The sequence below is a fragment of the Erinaceus europaeus genome, chromosome 1, assembly GCF_950295315.1.
Source record: "Erinaceus europaeus chromosome 1, mEriEur2.1, whole genome shotgun sequence".
NCBI lineage: Eukaryota > Metazoa > Chordata > Mammalia > Eulipotyphla > Erinaceidae > Erinaceus > Erinaceus europaeus.
The window spans coordinates 48,178,264-48,201,799 of record NC_080162.1 but is presented as its reverse complement, the minus strand read 5'-3'; the positions used below and the strand labels follow the sequence as shown (position 1 = coordinate 48,201,799).

Sequence of the window (23,536 nt, the reverse complement as noted above, 5' to 3'; positions counted from 1 at the left end):
AGCTTGAGGACCAAGCCACCTGGGAGAACTGGAGGAGGAGAAAGGAGGAAGGAATCTCTAATCCTGGTGGGACACAGAGTCATTAAACCTGAAACCAGCTACCTTGGAAATTCCCACTATGTGGGGGTGATACATCTTCCTCCTTACAGAAGTCACTTTGAGTCCTCTGTTCTATCACTTGCCACCCAAAGTGGCAGGCTACCTGATTGGATTGTTGAAGGGTTTGCAAGGAGATCGAGACTATGGAGTACTGCTACTCAGTCCCTGGCAAGATAAACTGCAGTTCCTCTTGAAATTGGGCAATTATCGCAGGGCTTTCACCCTGAGATGGTTGTAGGGAGCACAGAAAATCCGGGCCTAGCAAATTAGTTCTCTCTCTTTCCCACGGAGAGAAATCTACGGCTTTCAGAGAAAGGAAACCCAGTGGTGGCCCAGCAGCCTTGTCACTCAGATGGGGCTGACCCCAGCTTCCAAACAAGAATCAATCACACTGACTTTTGCCTAATGGATTTTGATTTTCACTCCCCTGACAGTGAAGGCTGGGGCCTGTGCTTTCGTTTGCCTCCCAGTTGCCAGAACATCCCATCAATTATTAACGACGACAGTGCAGCTTCCACAAACTGCTCTTAGAAGGGAAGAGTTTGTTGCAACCTGGCCCATCTGGCCACTGAGCCTTACTAGGTATCCCAGAAAAGCCCACCTACTATGTGTGAGGCATGGCACTATATTTTAGAAAAATCTGATTTCATGAGAACCCTGCAACGAGGGCTTTTTTTTTTTTTTTCTTTTGCAGGCAGGTGGCAGAGTCTTAGAAAGGTGAAGACCTTGCTTAGCTATGGACAAAAACTGGAAGAGGTGGTGAAGATTGAACTGGAGCTCAGGTATGTCCTCCTGTTAAACACATGAGATCTGGTCATTTCTGTAACACATAACCATCCAGAAATTATCTTCTATTTTACTCTCTCACTCTGTGACCTCTGAGATAGGTCCATAGGCCTCACTGTTCTGGCAAGCAAGACATATAAGTTGGGGGAGAAGGGGGAACCAAGTGAAGCCAGAAGCACAAGGAATTGGGTTGCTGGAGTTAGGTCTAGGTGAGAGAAAGGGGCAATGAGGAAGCAGTGCAGATCCTCAAGCCCTGAGACACTGTGACTGAACCATTCATTCATTCACTCATTCATTCCATATGCAGTTCTCCCAAGCAAGCATGATGTGGGCTGGAACAAGACCAATGAATATAATTCACAATGCTCATACTTTTGTGGGGGAGAGGCAGAAGGAAACAAGGAAGAGGTAGATAAAATTTCAGAGGGTGGCTAAAGCCTCTGTGAAAATAACCCTACACAAAGCTATAGAGAGGAAGGAGATGGAGACAGTTTTAGACAAGGCTTAGGCAAGATCTCTCTAGAAGAGGACATTTGGGCAGGGACCAGGGAAGAATAAGAAAAAGTGACCAGCCAGCCATGAGATAATCCAGGGGGAAGCATTGCAGGCAGCAGGGACAGCAAATGCTAAGGCCCTGGGACAGATAAAGGAGTCTAGAAAATGCTGTTTGGGGCACAGGAAGGTGGAAAATAGGTCTGGAGATGCTACAGGAGCCAGACTTAGTAGGGTCTGGGGTGCTGCGAGGAAGCCCTCAGATGTCATTTGGCCATGATGAATCTTGGAAGAATTTTAAGCTGATGAATAATGTGGCTCAATTTACATTTTGAAAATCTCACTCTTGTGACTATGTGGGTAATAGATTGCAGGGGGAGAGGTGGCAAAAACTGAAGCAAGGAGACTCAGGAGGAGGTTGTGTCAATTAATTATTAATACGATGATAGGATCTTCAAAATCATATCCGGGGTGGAAGTTTTGGCTATTCCTCTTTGTCTGCTGTGTGACCTTAGGCAAGTTACTTAACCTCTTTGAGTCTTCCTAATTGTAAAAGGTGGAGTAAAAAGAGAGTTGGTATGATTCTATTGCCATGTTCCATACACAAGAGACATCTGATTGAAGACAGTCAGGTTTTCTAACACGGTGGCCAACAAGCTTGACTGCCTCTCCATTTCAGCTCTAGCTGTAGAATCTCAGAGACCAACCATCTGCCAAGAATGTGAACCAGCAGCAGGAGCCTGAGAGCAAGGAGAGGTCACAGTGCTTGTCCCCGTGAGCAGATTAACCCAAGGGAGAGATGAAGCTCTGTATTTCCAAATAGTGCTTTTTGCAAGCCTGAGCTCCCCTGCCTTGCTGCCAGATGCCAACCTAAACACAGCCCTTTGCCTGCTTCTTCAGTGGAGGAGGGGAGGACTCTTCTGCCTGCCTTGCCCATCACTCTCAGGGTTCAGGGACAGGACAGGGAGAAGGGAGAGTCCTGCTGGATCTAAATGGGGGTGGTGGTGGAGGGAAGGAACCTATGTCCGGTCTAGAAATAGAAAATTAATCTGTTGATCCTCTAAGCTGGTTAAGGGTGAATGACTCTGTCTTAAGAGGGTGGCTTTTTAGACACAAAACCTGGGACAGGATTATGGTTAGATGTAGTTCACAGTTTGAGGAGAAGAAATCAGATCTAGGAATCTCATTTTCTTCAGGGAAGAAAATAGGAAGGAATATACCAGGAAGAAAATAGGTACACACACACACACACACACACACACACACACACACACACACACACACACACCACTGTTCAGCTCTGGTTTATGATGGTGCTGGAGATTGAGCCTGAGTCTACAGAGCCTCAGGCATGAAAGTCTTTTTGCATAATCATTATGCTGTCTCCCAGGCCCCTATTCTTAGTGTCCTCTCCTTGGGCAGAAACATCTGAGAATAACACATCATAAAGTCCCTACCCTTCCAACTCAGACCTACAGGGGAAGTAGGATTTCAGCAAAGGGACAACCAAGTCACAAGACTCCCACAATGAGGGGCCAGGTTGGATAGGAGGAAGCCCCAGTTAACACACTATGGCTGGTATACAGTCTCTTCCCCTCCCTACTCCCTTCTTTGTTGCCATGAATACATTTACCTTCCCCCTTCCTGACCTCATCAGGCTAGATTCTCAGAGAATGAATTATGTTCAACATGTCTTTGCTTGGTTTTCCTGGATTTCAACACCAATGCTTCTCTTTTCTTGCTCTACTCTCCCTCTACCCCACCCCACACAACTTCTTTTATAGCTCAGATTACACCACACTGCTATTCACCTGACACCTAGCACACTGGTCATGGGATGACAGATGCCCACCCCCCACCTCACCCCCCCAGGGTATCCCTGAATCCTAGCTTGACACAGAGAACTTGCTCATTAGCCAATAAACTCCTGCCTGGCCTCCTCTTCACCCAAGCCTTTCTGCCTTTCCCCAGCAGCACACCGGACTCCCTGGCACACCCAGCAATTGAACTCCTTCCTGATTCCTCCTCTTGCTTTATTTTTCACATTGCCTCATTTCCCTCTCCTATTATGAAATGTACATCCTCTCCTCACAGCCATGGCATCTTTACAAGCTGCAGCAAACCGTTCTGGGAAACAGCTCACCAAATGTAGAAAGAAAGAAAGAACAGACCCGAGGACCCTTCGCCCACTAGCATCCACAGGCAGCCGCCTGCATCATGCACGAACCCTCCACCCCTTTGCATCATTTCTGTACTTATGTTAACTACTCATGTTAAAAAGTGCCTGCCAGTATCTCTGTGTCCTCCAAGCATTCCTGTAAGCTGCTTTCATTCCCTCCGTGAAGCGATGTGGGGTTATAAATATAGGAATAAATATTAAAATGACAGGGTAACCCAGCCAAGCTGGATCTGGGACTCCATGAGGGAGCATTATGTGAAACAGACCAGATTCAGCACGACTCCATGGCACCAAGGTTCAATTCTTTCTCTGTGAGCTTCTGTATGTTTCTGTGTCCATTCTCTCACGGTGTGTGTGTGTGTATGTGTGTGTGTGTGTGTACACAGATCCTTTTCTCCAACATAGCAGATGGTAAACAATATCGAATAATAAAAAGATGGACGACCAGTGTCACACAAGAAACATTAGAAGGGTTGGTCCTCACCTCTTGAGGGCTCCCCTGTAGCTCCCCTTTTACTTTCTCATCTTCAGCTTTGGGAATTCAGTCAGAGTGCCCCGCCCCCAACTATTATGTTCAGTCTTGGGAAGACCCCCCCCCCCCAGCCCCGCAACCCCGCTAGATCCAAGACTCACCTTGGCAGCCACGGAGGAGTTGGGCTTCTCCAGAAGGTCCCAGAGCTTCTTCCTCTTCTCAGCGCAGCAGGTGTTATCGAACTCCTCGCCCTCGCGCTCGCGCAGCGTCTCGGCCTCGCGCTTGAGTTCCTCGTTCATCTGCTCCTTCTTCTGGTGGTAGCGGGCCTGGCAGCAGGACTCCAGGTAGATCTCGTCGATGCCCCAGTAGTCGAGCTCCTGGCTGAAGCTGAGCGCGCACATCTCCTCCATCATGTGCAGCCGCCCGGTGCGGTAGAAGTTGAGGATGGACGTGAAGGCGCCCGGGTGGCGGTCGAAGAAGTACTCGTTGTCTTCAAGGCTGTAGTCGTCGCACACCTCGAGCAGCGAGTCGTGCGTGTTGCAGTCGCGGAGCTTGCCCAGGCGTGTGCGCGGCAGGCGGTCCAGCGTGCGCCACAGCACCTCGTGCGCCAGCCCCCCGACGTTGAGGCGGACGCGGCGCGAGCACGTCTTGCTGCGCACGATCTCCATGGGCTCTGGGGGCAGCGAGCTGGTGGAGCGGGAGCCATGCTTCGTCATGCCCGCCGGCATCGCTGGTCCGGCCGTCCCCGCCCCCCCTGCCCCCCCAGGCCGCTGTCACTGGACGGCAAGGCTGGCCGCCGCGGGGGAGGGGGGCAGGGCGCGCTGCGGGTCGCTGGGGGTGCAGGGGGCCGCACGGGCGCGCCTCACGGCCGTCTTCTCACCTCCATCCCGACGGCTGCGAGGCAGAAAGCAGACACGGGTCAGCGGCCCGGGAGCTGGGCGCCGCCCCTCCCTCAGTCCCTGCCTTTCCCTCCCACCCCGGCCGGCCTTGACCTTCCTGCGCTTAAGCGGCTCAGGGCTGGGGGCGGGCGCTGTCCTCCCCGGCGGTGCTGAAGTCCGCCCCACCGTGCCACGGGAGGGGTGCGGGGAGAGGGCCCCCAGTGCAGCCTAGGGAACCCGGCTGTCCTCAGCTACGACGACCCAGACCCACTCAGCCACTGGGAGTGCTGTCCGCCCCGTCGAGTGCTGAATCTCGCTTCTCTTTGGGTCTCCCCGTCGAGTCCCAAATCATGAAGACGGGGGCGCTGCACGAAAACTTATTATTATATATAACATATATGTATATGTTACAGACTTCTCTTTTTCTCTCACCCCCGCCCCCGTTCCGTGATAATGAGGGTCTGAGGGCGGGGTGGGGGTAGGGGTGGGGGAGCGAGCCAGCCAGTTTACATTCTCCAATCTTAAAGGATGGGGGGGATCTGAGATGGGGTGGGGACGTTCAGGGGCCAAGGCCAACCTGTCGGAGGTCACAGGAGAAGGAGTGGTCACGACAACCTCATTGTCCTGGAGCGACCCCCGTCCCCATGGCGCGGAGACCTCTCTGAAGGCTGCGTCGGGGTGCACTCTGGGGGCTCCAAGCCAGTCTCTGCGCAGGGTCCTGCCCCATCCTCTACACCCCCTACCCCACTGCAAGAGGGGCGCGCAGAATCGCGGGGATCCACCTGCTCGGTCCTCTTCTCGATTCTTCCCCGCCCCCTCTCCCTATCCTTTTCCTCCTCTCTCCCTCCTCCTCCTCCTCGTCGCTTCTCTCCTGCGATGGCTTTTTATAACTCTGGGTTCTGCGCCTTTCTGGGGCTTGGAAGGAAAGAGATGGGGGAGGTGGGAGGCGGGGAAACAAGCCGAATTTTCTGGCCTTTTTAAAACGTGCCATCCCCCGCCCTTGGGTCGCGCATAGGTGATTTCCGGGGCTCTCCCTCATCCCCGGACTCCTGAGGCTCCCGCCCTCCCCAACCCCTCCACCCACCGGAACGGGGAGCGCACGCCTCCCCAGGCCCCAGCCTTCCTTCACCTCTCCGGGTCCCCAGCCTGGAGCCGCGGAGCCCGGGTGGACCAACAGGCCGAGACGAGACGCAGCCGGAGAGTCGGTGGTTTGCAAACCGCACCCCCCCCTTGTCACGGGCCCCCACACTCACCCCCAGGACGGCCGCCTCTCGGGGCCAGGGACCGCGCATCTCCCCGGCTGCCCGGCGCCCCCGCCCGCGGGCAGCGGCGGACCCGGGGCCGGGCTGGGCCGGGCCTAGGCCGGCCGGGCAGGCAACGCGCCGGGGCTCCGGGAGCGGTGGGGCCGGGCGCGCTCTCCGAGGCTGGGGGCGCGAGCGGCCGCTGGAAACGCTGCCGGCGGAATTACGATCGGGCGGCGTCTCCTGCTCCACCGCCTCCTCCTGCTGCTCCCGCGGCGGTCGCCGCCTGGGTAAGATCAACAAGTCGGGGCTGAGCTTCGGCTCGGTGCTCTCAGGGATTCTGTCCCGCACTTCAGAGCGCCCGGAGTCGGGCACCGAGGCGGGACGGCGCCACCTGCGGGTGACAGGCGTGCGCGACGCTTAACTCTTGCCTTCCGGGTCTGGCCTGTCGTGAGGTTGGGGGCCGCCCTGTGATTTGACTTGAGGAGTCTAAGGGTCTGGCCCTTTCCACCTTGCCTGCTTCCACTGCTTGCTTTGCACGCCCTCAGTGCTCAGATCAACACATGGCTGAACGTCTGCTGCGTGCAAAGCGCTGGGATAAGCATAGTGAGCTACAACTGGAAACCAAACATCAGCCCCTCGCAGAGCTGACTAGAGACAGACCATAAACAAGAAAGTAGAAGATTATGTCAGACTGCGATAAGCGCTTTAGAGAGGAATAAGGAGGGGGGTGGCGGCGGGCTGGTGGTGGTGGTGGCTAGCAGATTGCAGTTGCAAATAACTCTTGCTTTCCTGCGCTTCCATTCTAGATTCTAAAATCAGTTTTCGAATGGAATTCTAAGACTCAAATGGGGGAAGGTGGACTAGGCATCCATTAACAAGTAAATAAGCAAGGTGACAGTGGTCACTTAAACCTCTTCAAATACATATACTAGACTACCTTAATAGAGGTTTTTTGTTTTTGTTTTTTTTTAAGCCCAGAATGTCAACAGTGCTGAGGCTGAGAAATTTTAGATTAATTTAATAATAGGTAGAGATTATTTTATGGTCTGGAAATGTTATTCTCTCCAGAAATAATTAGTAGACACACTATGTGCCAAGCACTGCTCTAAACACTTAAACACTGGAGATGAATCTAGTGGTCTGTCCCTTCCCTTCTGGGTGACTTGTACTGCCTGCCTCACAGTGAGATATAGTGTGAATAGGCAGTCCTTATGCTTGTGGATTTATATTCTTGTGGGGGATGCAGCTCATTAGTAAATAAGGCATAGCATTCTTATAAATGATGTGAAGAAAAGTAAACAAAAGGAAGTAATAGCTCACTGCCAAGAGAGGCAAGGCAATCAGGCAGGGAAGGTTTTCTGGAAAAGGTGGTATAGCTAAGCTGAGAACCTGAAGGAAGGAAGAAGATAATGATGGAAAGTTCTGAGGAAAGAGATGTAGACATTGACAGGTCGAGCCAGACTCCCAGACTCTCTCTTTCCCTAGTGGGGCAGAACTCTGGGGAAGCGAGTCTCCAGGACACATTGGTGGGGACATCTGCCCAAGGAAGTCAGGCTGACATCATCCTATGGTCTTGTCAGTATTTCCATTTTATAAACAAAAAAATTTAAAAATAAATGAGAGAGGGAGGGAGAGATGTAGGCAAGGGAACCAAAAGGAACAAATGTGCTAAGGTGGAAATGAACTTGGGAAGGGAGGCTAGACAGGTGGGTTACCTATCTACCCAGACCACAGCATACAGACCCTTGCTGGGGTTTTACTCTTAATATTCAGGAATGAGTTTGAATTTTCTCTATTTTTTTAAATTAGTGATTTAATATTTATTTACAAAATTACATGTCAACAGGGGTATAGTTTCACACCATTCTCACCAATAGAGTTCTGAACCCCCAATCCCTCCATTGCTAACTACTGCAGTTCTCCCAAGGATGCAGACATTGGTTAACTATCATCTCTACAACTATCTGTCTAGATTTTTACATAATTTCCCCCTTTTTAATCCAGGTCCAGTCCTTTCTTCTCCTCCAAGCCCCCTCCTATTACTATATCCAAATGTTCCTCATTTTCCCTTCTTTCTCTGTGGGTCATGATGGAGCTGGATGGAGTTCAGAGCCCTCATCCTCTTCTGCCTATCACTTTTTCCCCATTGGGAGTATGGATCAAACTTGCTTTTGGGGTGCAGCAGGCTTCTGTAATTGCTTCTCCTCTGGACATGGGCATTGGCAAATTGATCCACACCTGTAGCCTGTTTCCATCTTTCCCTAGTGGAGTAGAGTGTGAGCTTTTCCTACTCATGATGAGAAGCTATGGCAAATAAAAAAAAAAAAATCTGAAATGAAGAAGATCCTTGTTTTGATAGATGCGTTAAGTGACTCTACCAATTCCTGTATGGATTATGAAGTGTTGGGGGGCAAAAGGTGGCATCAGGGAGACCTTTATCAGTCTTCTGCAATTGTCCAGGTCAAAGATATTGGGGTTTAGGTTGGGATGATTGTGCTAGGTATGACAGGGCAATTTCACTCATTCAGGGGAAATTTTTCTAGTACTAGGTTTGTCCTGCTTTTCAGATTCTTCCTACTGACTGATCCAAGTCTGACTCTAGATTGAGATAAGAACATCTGGATACACCTGGATCTTGGAAGTGCAGTTGTGGGAGCAACCTCTGTCACTTTTCAGTGAACAGACCCTTTACTACAATTTGCCCATTTATTTACTTAATAAGGATTCAGTGAAGATTCTGTTAGGAAAACAGTGTAGGCCTGGTTATTCAGAGTGCCTTTGGAGTTAGAACGACTCATGTCATTAGTGCATACAAGATGACTTTGGCAAGTGTCCCAACCTATCTGAGCTCCAAGTTCTCCCCTCTGTACAACAGAAGTGGACATAGTGTCTTATTTAGAGGGTTATTATTTACATATGGAAAACACTCTATACATTGATATTTCTCATTATCTGGTAGATTCTGGGGAACCTAAAGCTAGGAGTTTGTCTTGCTCATTTGAGTAACAGAATATGTAACCAATATGGGCTTAAAGGATAAGGATGTCTAGTTATCTTGATATAAATATAACTAAATTCAGGGGTAGAGTAGAATAAGAGTTGATTCAACAGCTCAACTATATTATTAAAGGTCCATATTTTTTCCATTCTTTTGCTCTGTCTTCAGTATTTTTTGCCTCTTTGTCCTATGTTTATTGTCTCATGCTTACAAAATGACTGTCCACATTCCAGACATCAGTCTCCATAAAACCATATTCAAAAGCAGAAAGCTATATATGTATATAACTATCCTTCTAAAAATCTTAAAATTTTGTAAACCAGTGTTAAACTGATAATAACAATGTTTTTCATTTTGTTGTTTTTGCCACCAGGGCTATTGCTGAGGGGCTCAGTACATGCACAATAAACCCACCATTCTTGTTGACCATTTTTTTCTTTTTATTTGATAGGACAGAGGTAAATTGAGTATGAGGAGGTAAGGTAGAGAGGAAGAGATAAAGAGAGACACCTGAAACACTACTTCACTACTTGTTCACAATTTGGGGGGGGTAAAAACAGAAAGAAATTGAGAGGAAAGAGAGAGATAGAGAGAGGAAAGGAAATGAGATACCTGCCACACTGCTTCACTGCTCATGAAGTTTCCCCCTTGCAGGTGGGAACCAGAGCCATGAACTTGGGTCCTTGCACATGGTAACATGTGTCTTCAGCTGGGTACACCATAGTTTCTCACCATCACCAATTTAAGTCTTTTAAAGTAAAGAAGTGAAGATTGAAGTTGAGTAGGCAATGATTAGAATCTGCCACCTTGTTTCTATAGTTCCTGGTATAATGCCAGATACAGAGAAATGCTCAATAAATGTTTGTTGAATAAATAGATAAATACTCACAAAGCTTTCCTCCTGCAGGTGGGGACCAGGGGCTCAAACCTGGGCCCTTGAGCATTGTAACGTGCATGCTTAACCAGATGCACCACCACCTGGCTTTAGACAAATACTCATGAAAGCATACAGAAATCAATGAATAAGATATCTCTGAACTCAGAAGTATACAATTCTCCTGGCCAAGGTGGGAGCAGGGCATATATTCAATAGAAATAAAATTGGCCACAAGCAATAAGCCCTCTTCCCTGACTCCAAGCCTTTCATGAGAAGATTCCCTGAAATGACTCATACTCTCTCATGTCAGCTAAATGGAATCTGTATATCTTTTTTAAAGAAATGATTAGTACACAATCAACATTCCAGACCTCTAGAAAATCCCCTATGCTGATAGCAAAGGTTACGAACTGTGTTCTGTGAACTTGTGTTGTTTGACCATCATAGTACTTTTTTTTTCTTTCTGAATTAGAGTCAGTATTTAAATATCAGAGGAAGCTTTACCTAAAATCTGGATTCATGGCTGCTATTGAAAGATTAGACAAGCTGATTAACACTGGGACCACAATCAAATAATCCATAGCAATTAAGTTGGCATAGAGTATAGTGCTTGCCCTCATGTCATAGATGCCCTTTGAGAAGGATGTACACTCTGCTTGGACACAGTCTCCACTTCTCCCTAATGTTTCTCTTTCAAACCAACCTCTTGTTTACTTTACTTGTCTGGTCTTGGTATAACTTTAGTCTGTGTTCTTTACATGCATAGGCCAAAAAAAGTCTTTAGAGATTGTCTTCTCTTTTTCCCCAGATTCTGCTCAATGCTCACATTAGACTATTTTCTTAGTAAAAAGCCTATGAATTATTTTAAAGTATCTTGTTTTCATTTCTTAGAATTTTCTGCCTTGAGAAAAGATATTAACTATAAGTAAAGTCAATTCAAGGGAAGAGACTGACATACTGAATTCTAACTGTATGATTAGAACTTCTGGATCCAACCCTGCCTGAAGTCCCCCTGGATTTTTCAGTTATGTGAGCTAGTAAATGCTATTTTTTGCTTGTTTGTTTTGCCTCCAGGATTATTGCTGGGGCTCGGTCCCTGCAGTATGAATCCACTGCTCCTAGAGACCAACTTTTTTCCATTGCTATTGTTGTTGCTGCTGCTGTTGTTGTTGTTGGACAGGACAGAGAAAACTTGAGAGAGAATGGGAAGATGGGGGGGGGGAAGAAAGATAGACACCTGCAGACCTGCTTCACCACTTGCTGAGCAACCCCCTGCAGGTGGGGAGCCAGGGTCCGGAATGGGGATCCTTGCCTACTACTGCCTGGTGGACTACTGCCTGGCCCCTCGTAAATGCTATTGTTTAAACCTAAGTCAAATTGAACTGTAATTTAAGTTTGTAATTTATTAATATGTTTTTCTATGCAAAAATGCATCGTGACTTTTCCAATAATATAGTATGTACCCCAAAGCCCAACTGGTAAAATTCACTTTCTACTAACTAGAAATTTTCCATCTCCTTATCACATAAGAAACGAGACAAAAAAAAAAAAAACCTACACAGAGTAGAGCAGAAAGAATTATATGACTTGCAGTGTTTTTCAGAGAAGCACCACAGTAATGTGTTCAAGTATATCCATCTCATTTAACAGATGGGAAAAGTGACATAGCTCACCAAAGGGAACAACATCCCCATAGTAACCAGTAAGTGGGCACTCAAAGTGTCAGCAACAGGTCACCTGAATCCCAGGCCAGTTCTCTCTCAAAGCATCTTATGCTTAGGCCCTCTTGGCTTACTTCCCACTGAGAAATATTGATGATTCTCTCTGAGGCTGAGTCAGGTCAAGTTGGCCCAATTCATCCATGTAAATACAAGTGACTTACCCTCTAAACTGCTGGCAAGAAACATGTCCATTTGAAGTCAGATATTCTTTCTTGGACTCCATAATACCACCACTCATCACTTATTTATAACTCCACTGAGTGTTAGACTCAGGTTTCTCAGCATTTTGGGGTACTAAGCAAGACTAATTAATACATTCTTCCTTCTCCCTCCACAGACCTCTGGGAAGGAAAAATTGTTTTATGAGGGTGGTGGTTGTGGGGAGAGGACCCAAAGGCTCAAGGGAAATCATTAAGATCTCTGAGTGGATGTCACTTAGAAAAACGGCTCTTTTCTGTAGCCTTGCTCAAACAAAGCTCCAGCAGCCCCAAGGATTTTTTCCATCAGCTTGGATACCTATCTTATAAGCTGTGGTTCTTTTTGTTGTACCCAACAATAGTAGTCATAATCATGAGTAAAGTGGGAGTGGTGATGGAATCTACCTCACAAAGTTGCCAGAGGGACTAATGAGATCATGCATATCCAGTGCTTAAGACTCTGTCTGACACTAGTAAGTATCATTGATATGACAATATCAATAGTAGCAATACCAATATCAATAGTATCAATATCAATAGTAGCAATACCAATAGCCACTATGATAGCAGCTAACATTGACTGAGCAGTTATTGTGTACCAAATGCCTTGCAAGCAAATGACATTATTTTGATTTCCTTTAAGCTCCCTTTTCCTTGGACTAAATGTATCATTATAATAATAATTATTATTATTATTTTAATATCAGTGACCTGTCCTGGGCTGGAGAGATACCTTGTGGGGTAGGACACAAACCCTGCTATGTGCATGACCCTGGTTCTAGTTCTGGTACTACATGAAGGTGTTATGGCACTTACTAGCAGAAGCTCCTGTCCTGTGGTATGTCTATCTGAATGCAAATGTGGTCCAGAGTCATGAAACAAAACATGCACAAGATTACACACACACACACACACAAGCATGCATGCGTACACACGTGCGCACACACACACACACAAACACACACACACACACACACACCCTCCTACTTGAGTGACCAGATGCCTGATTCTAGAGCTTGTTCTGCGTTAGTTTGATAGCATTATCAAGCTTTGATTTCCTGGTCCAGGTTCCTAGTAGATGGGTGAACCTAGTTTTCTGACCAATCCAAATATTTATCCATTTTTCTTTCTATCTTTTGTTTGCCACCTACTTACCAACCCAACCATCCAAGTATTCACCCATATATTCAGTCACTGAACTGTTCAACACACCCACCCATTTACTGGTCCATCCACTCACCCATTTAATCATCCATTTTTCTCTCAGTTTATCCACAAATTCCATCCACTATCCATATTTCCATCCACTCATGCATTTCTCCCCCACTCATTCTCCTATTCATCTATCTTATTTATCTTATCTATCTATCTATCTATCTATCTATCTATCTATCTATCTATCTATCTATCTATCCGTCTATCTATCCATCTATCTATCCATTCACTGAGTCATCCCACCACCTAATATTTTAGAGTATTTACTAGACACAATATATTTAAAACATATATTTACTAAATATAATGTATGCTAGTCTTTGGCATGGTTTCTTGGGCTTTCTCCCTGGATTTATCTGTGAGTACCACTAGAGGGTCCCCACAGAGGGAGGGAGGTAAGCCTGCATTAGTCCAGTGATTCTCTTAGTGGTCTAGCCTTTGCAAAGCCATTGACTCCCAGGGTCTGTGGCCGAACAATGATGAAATGCAGGGCAAGGACAGACTGAGGCACAGGCTTCCAGCAGAGCAATTAGAGGTAAACTAATATTGCTTCCCCACAGAGAAGCCAGGGAACTCCAAGATGTGATGGAAAAGGAGCAAGTCAGCAAAAGGAGGAAACCAGAGCCATAGAAATCAAGAGCTAATTAACTGATTCTCCTAAGATAGTATTTCATTAAATTCCAGTTCTCCTGTCCTTTGGGGACTGAAACCATTCCTACCTCCTCTCCATCGCCCTTGTCTATCACTTTCTCAATCCCATCTGCCTTCTCTCTCATTTCTCCAGTTTTATCCGTCCTCTAATCCAACTTCTCTAGCTACTTGAGCAGACTTTATAAAGGCACAGGTCTGCCTGTGTCACTCCACTTCTAATCCCCATGACTCCTTGTAATCTAGGATAAAGGACAAACTAACTCTCCATTCATTCACTTAGCAGCAATTTGCTGAACACCTGCCAGAAGTCAAACTTATATAGCCTACTGGAAATACAGCAGTGGTGAAGCCATTCACATTCACATGGAGACATAAACAGATGCATTGAAGAAATAAGCTAATACTTATCATCATTGTGAAGGAAAAAAGCGAAACTATGAGGGTAGAAGTAATGGAGAGGAGGGGGGCAGTGACTTCAGATAAAAAATGTCATACAGGTGAGTGGTACATCTGAGAAATCAGCAAGTCATAAAGCGTGTGGGGGCATTCTGAGCTAAAAGCAGAGGGAGAGCAAGCACAGAGCTCAGAGGCAGGTTGAGGGTTGAGGAGATGGAAGATGTGGCCAGGATGGAGTAGGTGAGGGCAAGAGTGGGTTATAAAGGAGCAGGAGAGAAAGATAGAAGTAGGGGAGAAAGCAAGCAAAAAGAGTGATGATAATGACTGCTGGAAGATGTTTGGATTTTGTGGCAAGAGCACTGAACTTTTTCTTTTCTTTTCTTTTTTTCCTTCCACAGTATCGCTGGGGCTTGCTGCCTGCACTATGAATCCACTGCTTGTTATTATTGTTGTTGTAAGGTAGGGCAGAAAAAAACTGAGAGAGGAGGGGAGATTAGAGAGAGGGAGAGAAAGATAGACCCCTACAGATCTGCTTTACTGCTTGTGAAGCGACCCACCTGCAAGTGGGGAGCAGGGTGGCTCGAACTGGGATCCTTGTGCTTGCTGATCCTTGCACTTCAAACCATGTGTGCTTAACTCAATGCACCACTGTATGGCCCCCAGAGACTGAAGTTTTTTAGCAAAGGAATAATTGAATAGTTTCTACCTTCAGCATATAAAGAAAGTGTTTCCTAATTACCTTTCAAAGCAAATTACCTTTAAAAGCAAAGACTACTGTTTTTTGGCCTCCCCCTAGACTGAGGTTAGTTTCTTATTTCTTCAGGAAACTATTATGATCTAATTTAGGATATTTGTTTTTTTTTCCTTGATTGACTATTCATGATAATACTAATACATTCAATGCTCACAAAGGCCTTCTGTAAGAGATGTTATTATTGTCGGTTATTACTATACCACACTTTGTTTATCCATCCTTCAGTTGATGGACATTGGATTGTTTGCACTCTTAAGACTATTTAATATTGACTTTTCAATGAGTTGTCATTTTAATTCAGGTATGAAATCTGCCTTTATATGTTAGAATTATTAATATGTCCTTCCACAGATTGACACTGTAATTGTTTCTTAATATCCTGACTTGGCAAAATAAAATTCTGGAGCATTTCTTTTTATTTTAAATATAAAGCAAAATGAGAGACCAAAGTCCTATAGCTGCAGACCTCCAATATAAATTCAATGGTAATGGTAATATAAAGTCAATGGTAATGGAGGTGGTTCAGTGGATCTAGTGCATGCCTTATCATGCATAACATCCTAGGTTCAAGACCTATCTCTGTCTAAAATGGCTTGGGAGAACAGGTGCTGGTCCTCTAACCTTGCATGTGACTTACACCATGGCTGGTAAATAGGACATAATGATGCAACTTCTCTAATTGGGTTACACCATCCTTCCAGGGGCATATATCAGTCTCTGGAAGAGAAAGTCTGTAGTTCCAGCCCACAATGCAGCAGTGTCATGTGATTAAGTCCTCACCAGTGGGTTGGAAACAGGAGAGTTTTCTTCTCTGCCCTTCATTCCTGACTGCTGGTTGGAATGTGGACAAGATGGCTGCCTCCTTGGTCTTAGAGTGGGAATCACTGTTAGTAGATGCTGGAGAACCAAGAGGCAGGGGTCTGGTAACAGGGGAGATGTCACACCACTCCAGTCTCCTGAATTGACATGATGGAGTAGGAACTATATGTTGAGTTGAATGTAGACGTTCTATATGTAGACATTGAGTTGAATGTAAAATGTTGCTGTGTTACTTTGTGATAACAGTAACACACGGCCAAATCAGATCCCACCAACTGTGCCTTTGTGGCCATTCACAGATGAGAAAAATGACAGAGGTACATATACCTTGGGGTGTAACTTTTACTCATAAAATTGAGATGGGGGGAAACAATCTTCCCCTTTAAGTTTTTCCCAAGGCTAATGTAATTCATCTCACACCTTGTTGTTTCAACTTCAGTATCACTTGATTGAGGAAATGTTGAATTACAGGATTGTTGTCTCAGGGGTACATTTCCACATTTTCCCAAGATAGTGTCAGTACAATGTACCCTCCACCAAAACTGCATCCTCCACCACAGGGCACTAGATCTCTAGTGCACACCCCAAAAGCCTCCCACTTCTTAGTTCCTGAATTAGCTATAACAGAGTACTCTTTTGAGGTTCCTTTGCTTATTTCAGACTTTTTAAATATTAAGAAAAATGTATATATGATGATGGTTAAGGGAACACTTAGTGAATTTGTGTATCTGTGTGCTTGTATGTGTGTATGTGGGAGGTGGTGGGGTGGAGGGTGATATCATCCAGTAAGGAGTAGAAAAGAATTTGTCTAGCAGACAAATTCTAATTTTTCCCCATCAGAGCATGGCTCAGCTCTGACTTATGATGGTGCTGTAAACTGAACCTGGGACCTTAGAGCTGCAGGCATGAAAATCTTTTGCATGATCACCATGCTATTTCCTCAGTCTGACAGATTCTAAACAAGTTATATATAACACTTCATCCAGTGATTATATATATTCCAGTTTTATAGCTGAGGCTTAGTGCACACAGGATGAATACACCATTCCCAGTGACCTTTTTGCTTCTTTTGTTCTTTCTGATAGAGAAGGAGAGAGACCTGTTCCAATGCTCATGAAGATTATTTTTATTTTTTTAATATTTATTTATTTATTCCCTTTTGTTGCCCTTGTTGTTACTGATGTTGTTGTTGTTGGATAGGACAGATAGAAATGGAGAGAGGAGGGGACGACAGAGAGGGGTAGAGAAAGAGAGACACCTGCAGACCCGCTTCACCGCCTGTGAATTGACTCCCCTGCAGGTTGGGAGCTGGGGACTCGAACCAGGATCCTTATGCCAGTCTTTACACTTCGTGCCACATGCACTTAACCCACTACACTACTGCCCGACTCCCTCAGGAAGCTTATTTTTTTGCAAGTGGGAACTGGGAACTTGAGCACAGGTCTTTGCACACAGTAATGTGTGCCCCCTACTGGGTGAGCCTCCACCTTCCCCCAGACATTTACATTTTTCTTAATACACACACATTATTATTATTATTATATTTTATTTTATTTTTACTCAAGTACTTATGAACTTTCTCTTATGGTGTTGCTGGAAATTGAATCTGGGACCTTTGTTGTATGCTTTACATTGGGTTCTAGTTCTCCCCCGCCAAGAGAATTAGATCAGTCCAGTTAGTTTTCGCGGGCCGCTTGGCCCCGCCCCTAGGAACCCCGAGAGAGGGTTCCAAAGTGGGAGAGTGTCAGAGTTCCAGAGTGGAAGAGTTGCAGAGTTGCAGAGTAAGAGGGAGTGCTTGCGCCGCTGCAAAGAGACAGCAGAGTTCTGTTTGGTGATTAGTTTGGTTTAGTTTATGAATCGTTGTTCCTGAATAAAGAAATACAGCTTCCCTGCCCAGCCGTATGTCTCTGGTCGGCTCTGTTACCCGCCCGTGAAGCTAGCCCGGCAGGCAAGAGCCCCCGAATTTTAACAACAGACCTTGGAACCTCAGATATGAAAGTCTTTTTGCATAACCACTGTGCTATCTACCTAACCCGATATATATATATATACACAGACTTCTTTGCTTGTCTTATTTTGAATTGTGAGCCTCTTCCTTAAGGTCCTCTGTGTGTATCTTGTCCCTCCTCCTCTGCTCTCAGGAGTATGATTGATGGAAAGATCCTAAATGCTGGAGGCAAAAGAGGCCTGCACTTGAATCCATGTCTACAACGTGCTTGCCACATGATGTGGGGGAAGCCACTTCACCCCCTGGCCCTCGTTTTTTTCCTCTGTCAAAGTGGCACTGAGAACGTATGGCTTGGAGAGTGGCTGGACGTAGGAGCTAGTGCTCTGGACAATTCCAGACTTTAGGTTCATGATCAGTCAACAACTTGTTTGCCTTTATATGTTAACTCTCTTTTCAGCCACCAGGTTCCATATGCTACCATGATGCCAATCAGACTTCCCTGGACAGACAACCCCACCAATGTGTCCTGGAGCCCCACTTCCCCAGAGCCCTGCCCCACTAGGGAAAGAGAGAGAGAGGCTGGGAGTATGAATCGACCTGTCAATGCCCATGTTCAGTGGGGAAACAATTACAGAAGCCAGACCTTCAACCTTCTGCATCCCTTAATGACCCTGGGTCCATACTTCCAGAGGATAAAGAATAGGAAAGCTATCAGGGGAGGGGGTGGGATACGGAGTTCTGATGGTGGGAATTGTGTGGAGTTGTACCCCTCTTATCCTATGCTTTGGTCAGTGTTTCCTTTTTACAAACAAACAAACAAACCTCTATGTCAAGGTCAGACACACAGTAGGCGCTCTGTGCTCCCTTACCATTCTGGGCACACTCTCAATCTGAATCACACTCAGAGGCAGTTCCACAAACAAAATGGTTTAATACATATCAGCACGTTTTCACTAGACACATATAGGAAAATAGAACTCTATATTAGAACAGTAAGTATTAGAACACGGCTAAGAAAACACTGTATAAAAAATAAACAAAGTCAGTGACTGTGAACAAGACAAATGAACTCTCAGAACCTGTTTCTCTGTCTAGGGAATGGGCAGGTGGGATGTTGCCAGCTCACCAGCTCACCAGCTCAATGATGGGCAGGCCCAGTGGTGGGAGAAACTGGCCTGTGGAAATAGCCACAAGCATGGTTTGTTCACATGGCGATTGACTTACTCCTCTCCCTGTCCTGGGATTATCAAGGAGGACATCTGAAGGTGGTGCTGGTATGGCTTGCATGCCACTAGCTCACTTGCTTGTCGCATTTTGTTACATCAAAGAGACAGAGAGAGCTTAAGCTCTGAGTTTTGGGGACACCAGCCTGGTGGTCCCCTCCCTAGTGAATTTATCTTTCACAGTCACTTTCTATTTTTGAAAGCAAGTGATACACGTCAGTTACCGGCAGTGAAAAAATGAAAGTTCCCTTTTTTTTTCCCCCAAAGATTTTATTTATTTATGAGAAAGATAGGAGGAGAGAGAAAAAACCAGACATCACTCTGGCACATGTGCTGCCGGCAATAGAACTCAAGACCTCATGCTTGAGAGTCCAAAGCCTTGTCACTGCGCCACCTCCCATACCACAAAAGTTCCCTTTTTAAACAAAATTTCAGAAATGTTAAGTTTTTACAGAAAAATATCTGGTAAACAACATTACAGGTCATAGCAATAATAATAATATCAATAAGGAAAATTCCTCATTAAGTCAACTTAAGAGCATTTCTAACATATGTTCTGCAATTTTGTGATTCTAAAAGAAGGTATGATGAAATGCAATGGTATCCTAACCAAGACATCTTCTTAAACCTCTCCCATCTCTCTCTTTTCTATAGCTTGGATATATATTTTTTTTCTAAAGAAGAAAGAAAAAGAACTGAGATGAAAGCAAGAGTGGGTTTAGTTATTGTCTCCAAGCTGTACTTCATTATCTCTAGCACCAGCTGGAGCTGCCTGGTGGGAGAGTCATCTTTTCCTCTAAGGAAGTGCTGGCTTTAAAGGGAATTGGTCCCTCTCAGACCACAGGTGAGAGTCAAATCTCAGTGGCAAAGGAGCCGTGCTTTAGAAGGGTGAAGTTACAAGGGCTTTCCCCCAGCACTCCAGGGTGCATGAAAGATCTTCCCGCAGCAGCTATTTCTGCTGGCCTTTTCCTTCCCTTCCCAGCCAGGATGAGACAGCTCAAGGTTGCCATGGAGACTGGCTCCGTCCTCCCACTGGAAGCTGCCAGCCTGATTTCCTGCAGAGTTAAGAAGCAGGCAGCAGCAGGGGTCACCCAGGCGTGAAGATGGGTTTCCCTGGGGATATCCCACCTCCTGCCAATCACAGTGTCTGTCTGGGAATCCTGGGGCTGCCTGGAAGCTGAGGGCCAGGGAAGCCCCCCACACCCCACTGCTGCTCTCTGAAGAGACAAGCCCCTGAAACATTTGGAGATTTCAGTTCTTTTCTTCTTGCTAAATTTGTATGGACGTTGATGTCCTCTCTCTCCCTCCTTTGCCCCCCCACCTCCTCCCGCCCCATGTCTAATGAGATCACCTAAGCATGGGTGCCTCCAGCTCTGTCAACTCTCCTATGCTAACTGGAACTGTCTCTTCACCACTATGATCCCAAGGAACACTGAACTGTTGTCCCCCCCCCACCCCCTGCCTGTTAGATTTTGCAAGCTTAAGAGCTGTGTGACCCTAAGGCAAGTCACCTCACCTCTCTAAGCTCATCTCCATTTTAAAATAATTTTTAAAGAAAGATATTATTTATTTGTTAATGAGAGAGGGGGAAATAGCAGAGCATGATTCTGGCACATACAGTTTCTGGAATTGAACTCAGGATCTCATGATTGAGATTCCAATACCTTATCAACTGAACCACCTCCTGGCCTTGCTCTGAACCCATTTTCTTATCTGTAAACATTCTCTCTCCTTCAGATGCTGTGAGAAACAAAAATATTCTCTCTACTATGACTGTCAGACATTTTGAGGGTCCTCACTAAGCTGGACCAAACAGACTAATATTTTTCATCATAATAAAGGCTTCCAGGCAAATTTTCTCTTTGAGATGCATAATGGTTTTATGCAAAAAGACTTTCATGCCTAAGGCTCTGAGGTCCCAGGTTCAGTCCCCCATACCACCATAAGCCGGAGCTGAGCAGTGCTCTGGTCTTTCTGTATCTCCCTTGATCTCTCTCTCTTTCTCTCATTATAATGAAATAAACAAAATACATAAAAAAGAGATGCCTTCTTTTCAGAAGCTGATGCAAAGGCAAGTTTTCATCTTTGATCTGTTCATGCAAAAGGCAGTGCACCCTCCAGGGCAGTTTAGACTGCTGGTCTAAGAACCCACTACCTCCCTCAATAGCACTTCTAAGGGTGAGAATGGAGGTCTCAGACACCAATGTCTTCTATGGTCAGGGGGCAGTCAGAGGAGAGCTGACTAAGTGGGTCCCCGAGTCAGCCAGGGCATAAATAACCTGTGTCAGGGAAGTGGCTGCTGCTTCTTAGCTTTGGCCAATGGTTACCCAGCACAGCTGATACTTCTAAGTCTTCAAGAGAAGCTGGGTATTTGGAATGCAATTTCTCGAAGACAGTATGATAATAACTAGGTGATATAATATGTACATTATCAGAGCTCTGCTAAATTCTGGCTTCTGGTAGTGCTGTAGACTAAATTGAACTTTTGGTGCCTTAGACATGAAAGTCTTTCTGCATAACCATTATGCTATCTCCCCAGTCTATGCCTGTGTGTTCTCAAGTATGTATACATATGAGCAAAGAGATGGGGGAAGTGTCTAGAGAATGGGGCACCCAGGGAAACTGATAATCAAACTTTTTTTTTTTTTTTACTATAACTAGTTTAATAGTGATCTGGGGAGAATGTGTATTTTAAGGGATTCTATGCTAGGCCCTGCTTGTATCTGCTCTGACTGGTTAGGACTTTTCAGGTGACCTTTCTGGGACTCCTACCCTGTCTGCCCCAGTTTCTGTGGGTGCCATCAGGAGTAAGGACTGAGGTAAGCTGGGAGCATTTTGAAACTAAAGCTTTGTGGCAAGTAATCATTAGAGTTTTTGGTGTTTGTTCACTTTGTTTTTATTTACCTTCTCCCAAATTCCTTTCTTTCCCCTACCCTGGTTATAGCCTTCTTAAGAAAAAATAATATGCAAGAAAGTGGTGATACTGGCACCATTGGGAAGTCAGAGCTCTGCATCCATGCCAGATGTGGACTCAGAACACTAGGCACTTGGGCAGCAGGCTGGCTGGAGTCAGCATGTGTAGTCCAGGGGCCCTGGTGCTCAGAGTCGGAGGCGGTAACGGATGGGCACATCGTGTTCTGGCTGCATCAAACCGAAGCCGTATCTGCTGAGGTCAAACTCAGGAACCACCACATCTGGGCTGATAAGTTCCAAGTCAAAGTGAGTCAGCACGAGGACCACAAATCTGCAGAAGGCACAAAGGAGAGAGAGAGTGGAGAGGTCATCTAGAGTTAGGCAGGAAGGCTCTGAGTTCCTCATATGTCTGACCCATGAGGAAGAATGAGAAAAGGAAAGAGTGCAGAGCGCAGAGCAGAGGCTTCTACTGCTCACCAAAGTCCGGGGCTCCCTGTGGTTAGGCCCAAGAACTATTTGTGGCTGACAGGCTGTGAGCAGAGGCAATGTGACTGATGCCATACTATTGCAATATAAAGCCAGACTCTGGTCCTCTGGTTCTCCTCCTGCCTGGCAGAGTACAGGCCTCATGCTGAAATGGTGGAGTAGGAGATGGAATGGTGGAGTAGGAGATGGAGCCTGACTTTCTGCATGGAGGAGAGGAGCTCCCTTATCCACAACTTACGTGAGTGAGAACTAAACATCTGATGTTTTCAGGCACTGAGTGCTGGCAGTTGTGGAGGTGGAGTGTGGGGTGGTGGGGCGGGGGGCAGTGGTTTAGTTACAGCAGAAGAGCCTCTTTTATACTGACTAGATGAATACAGATGAGGACTCTTCTTGGTCATTTCCTACCTTGCCCCAAACTAAGGGCACGCTTAGTATCTCTGTTTGTCAGAGCTGTTGCTGACTCAAAGGGTGTCTTTGTGAGGTTAGAGATGGACACTTCTCCTTCAAGACATTTTTACTACTGTCTTTAGGGAAACTGTCAGAATATACTGACATTGCAAGAACAATCATACTTCACTGCTATCTTCTGGAAAATTCCTAATGAATATGCAAACCACGTGTATGATGTAATCAGCATGCCTGCAAATGTGATGGCAGCTCTGCCTGGTACCCACTGTTTCCTTCCCACCCACCTTATTTTGCTTGGATTGCCAGGGTTATTAAGAAAGCCATATCCAGAGGGCCGGGTGGTGGTACACCTGGTTGAGTGCACATGTTACAATTCTCAAGAATCCAGGTTCAATTTCCCAGTCCCCACCTGCAAGGGGAAAGCTCTGCAAGTGGTGAAGCAAGGCAGCAGGTGTCTCTCTGTCTCTCTCCTTCCCATATAAGTACCGCGCGCTAACCAATTGCACCACTGGAGCTCCTCTCCTTCCCTCTCAATTTCTGGCTGTCTCTATCCAATAAATAAAGTTCAAAAATATTAAAAAGGGGGCCGGGTGGTAGCGCAGAGGGTTAAGCGCACATGGCACAAAGCACAGGAGCAGCTTAAGGATCCCGGTTCAAGCCCCTGGATCCCCATCTACAGGGGGGGTCGCTTCAAAAGCGGTGAAGCAAGTCTGCAAGTATCTTTCGCTCCCCTCTCTGTCTTCCCCTACTCTCTTGATTTCTCTCTGTCCTATCCAACAA

At 46.0% G+C, this 23,536-nt stretch overlaps 2 protein-coding genes across 4 annotated transcripts in view; both read right to left on the bottom strand.

The window, feature by feature from the left end:
• Positions 1-6,301, bottom strand: part of KCNB1 (potassium voltage-gated channel subfamily B member 1) — a 131,380-nt gene extending 125,079 nt beyond the window's left edge. Inside the window, exons 1-3 of one of the 2 annotated variants that reach the window (XM_060185617.1) lie at positions 6,160-6,280; positions 5,178-5,271; positions 4,190-4,922 (exon numbers count right to left, since the gene is read on the bottom strand). In XM_060185617.1, coding sequence (XP_060041600.1) covers positions 4,190-4,756 — 567 coding nt within the window. In that variant the 5' untranslated portion in view covers positions 4,757-4,922; positions 5,178-5,271; positions 6,160-6,280. Of the gene's footprint in view, positions 1-4,189; positions 4,923-5,177; positions 5,272-6,159 lie in introns of both variants that reach the window. The other variant, XM_060185610.1, reaches the window with a different exon arrangement.
• A 15,365-nt stretch (positions 6,302-21,666) lies between these two features.
• PTGIS (prostaglandin I2 synthase) overlaps positions 21,667-23,536 on the bottom strand; it is a 52,722-nt gene continuing 50,852 nt past the window's right edge. For both annotated transcript variants that reach the window (XM_007533207.3, XM_060185600.1), the window contains one exon: positions 21,667-22,193. In XM_007533207.3, coding sequence (XP_007533269.1) covers positions 22,049-22,193 — 145 coding nt within the window. In that variant the 3' untranslated portion in view covers positions 21,667-22,048. The remainder of the gene's footprint in view (positions 22,194-23,536) is intronic.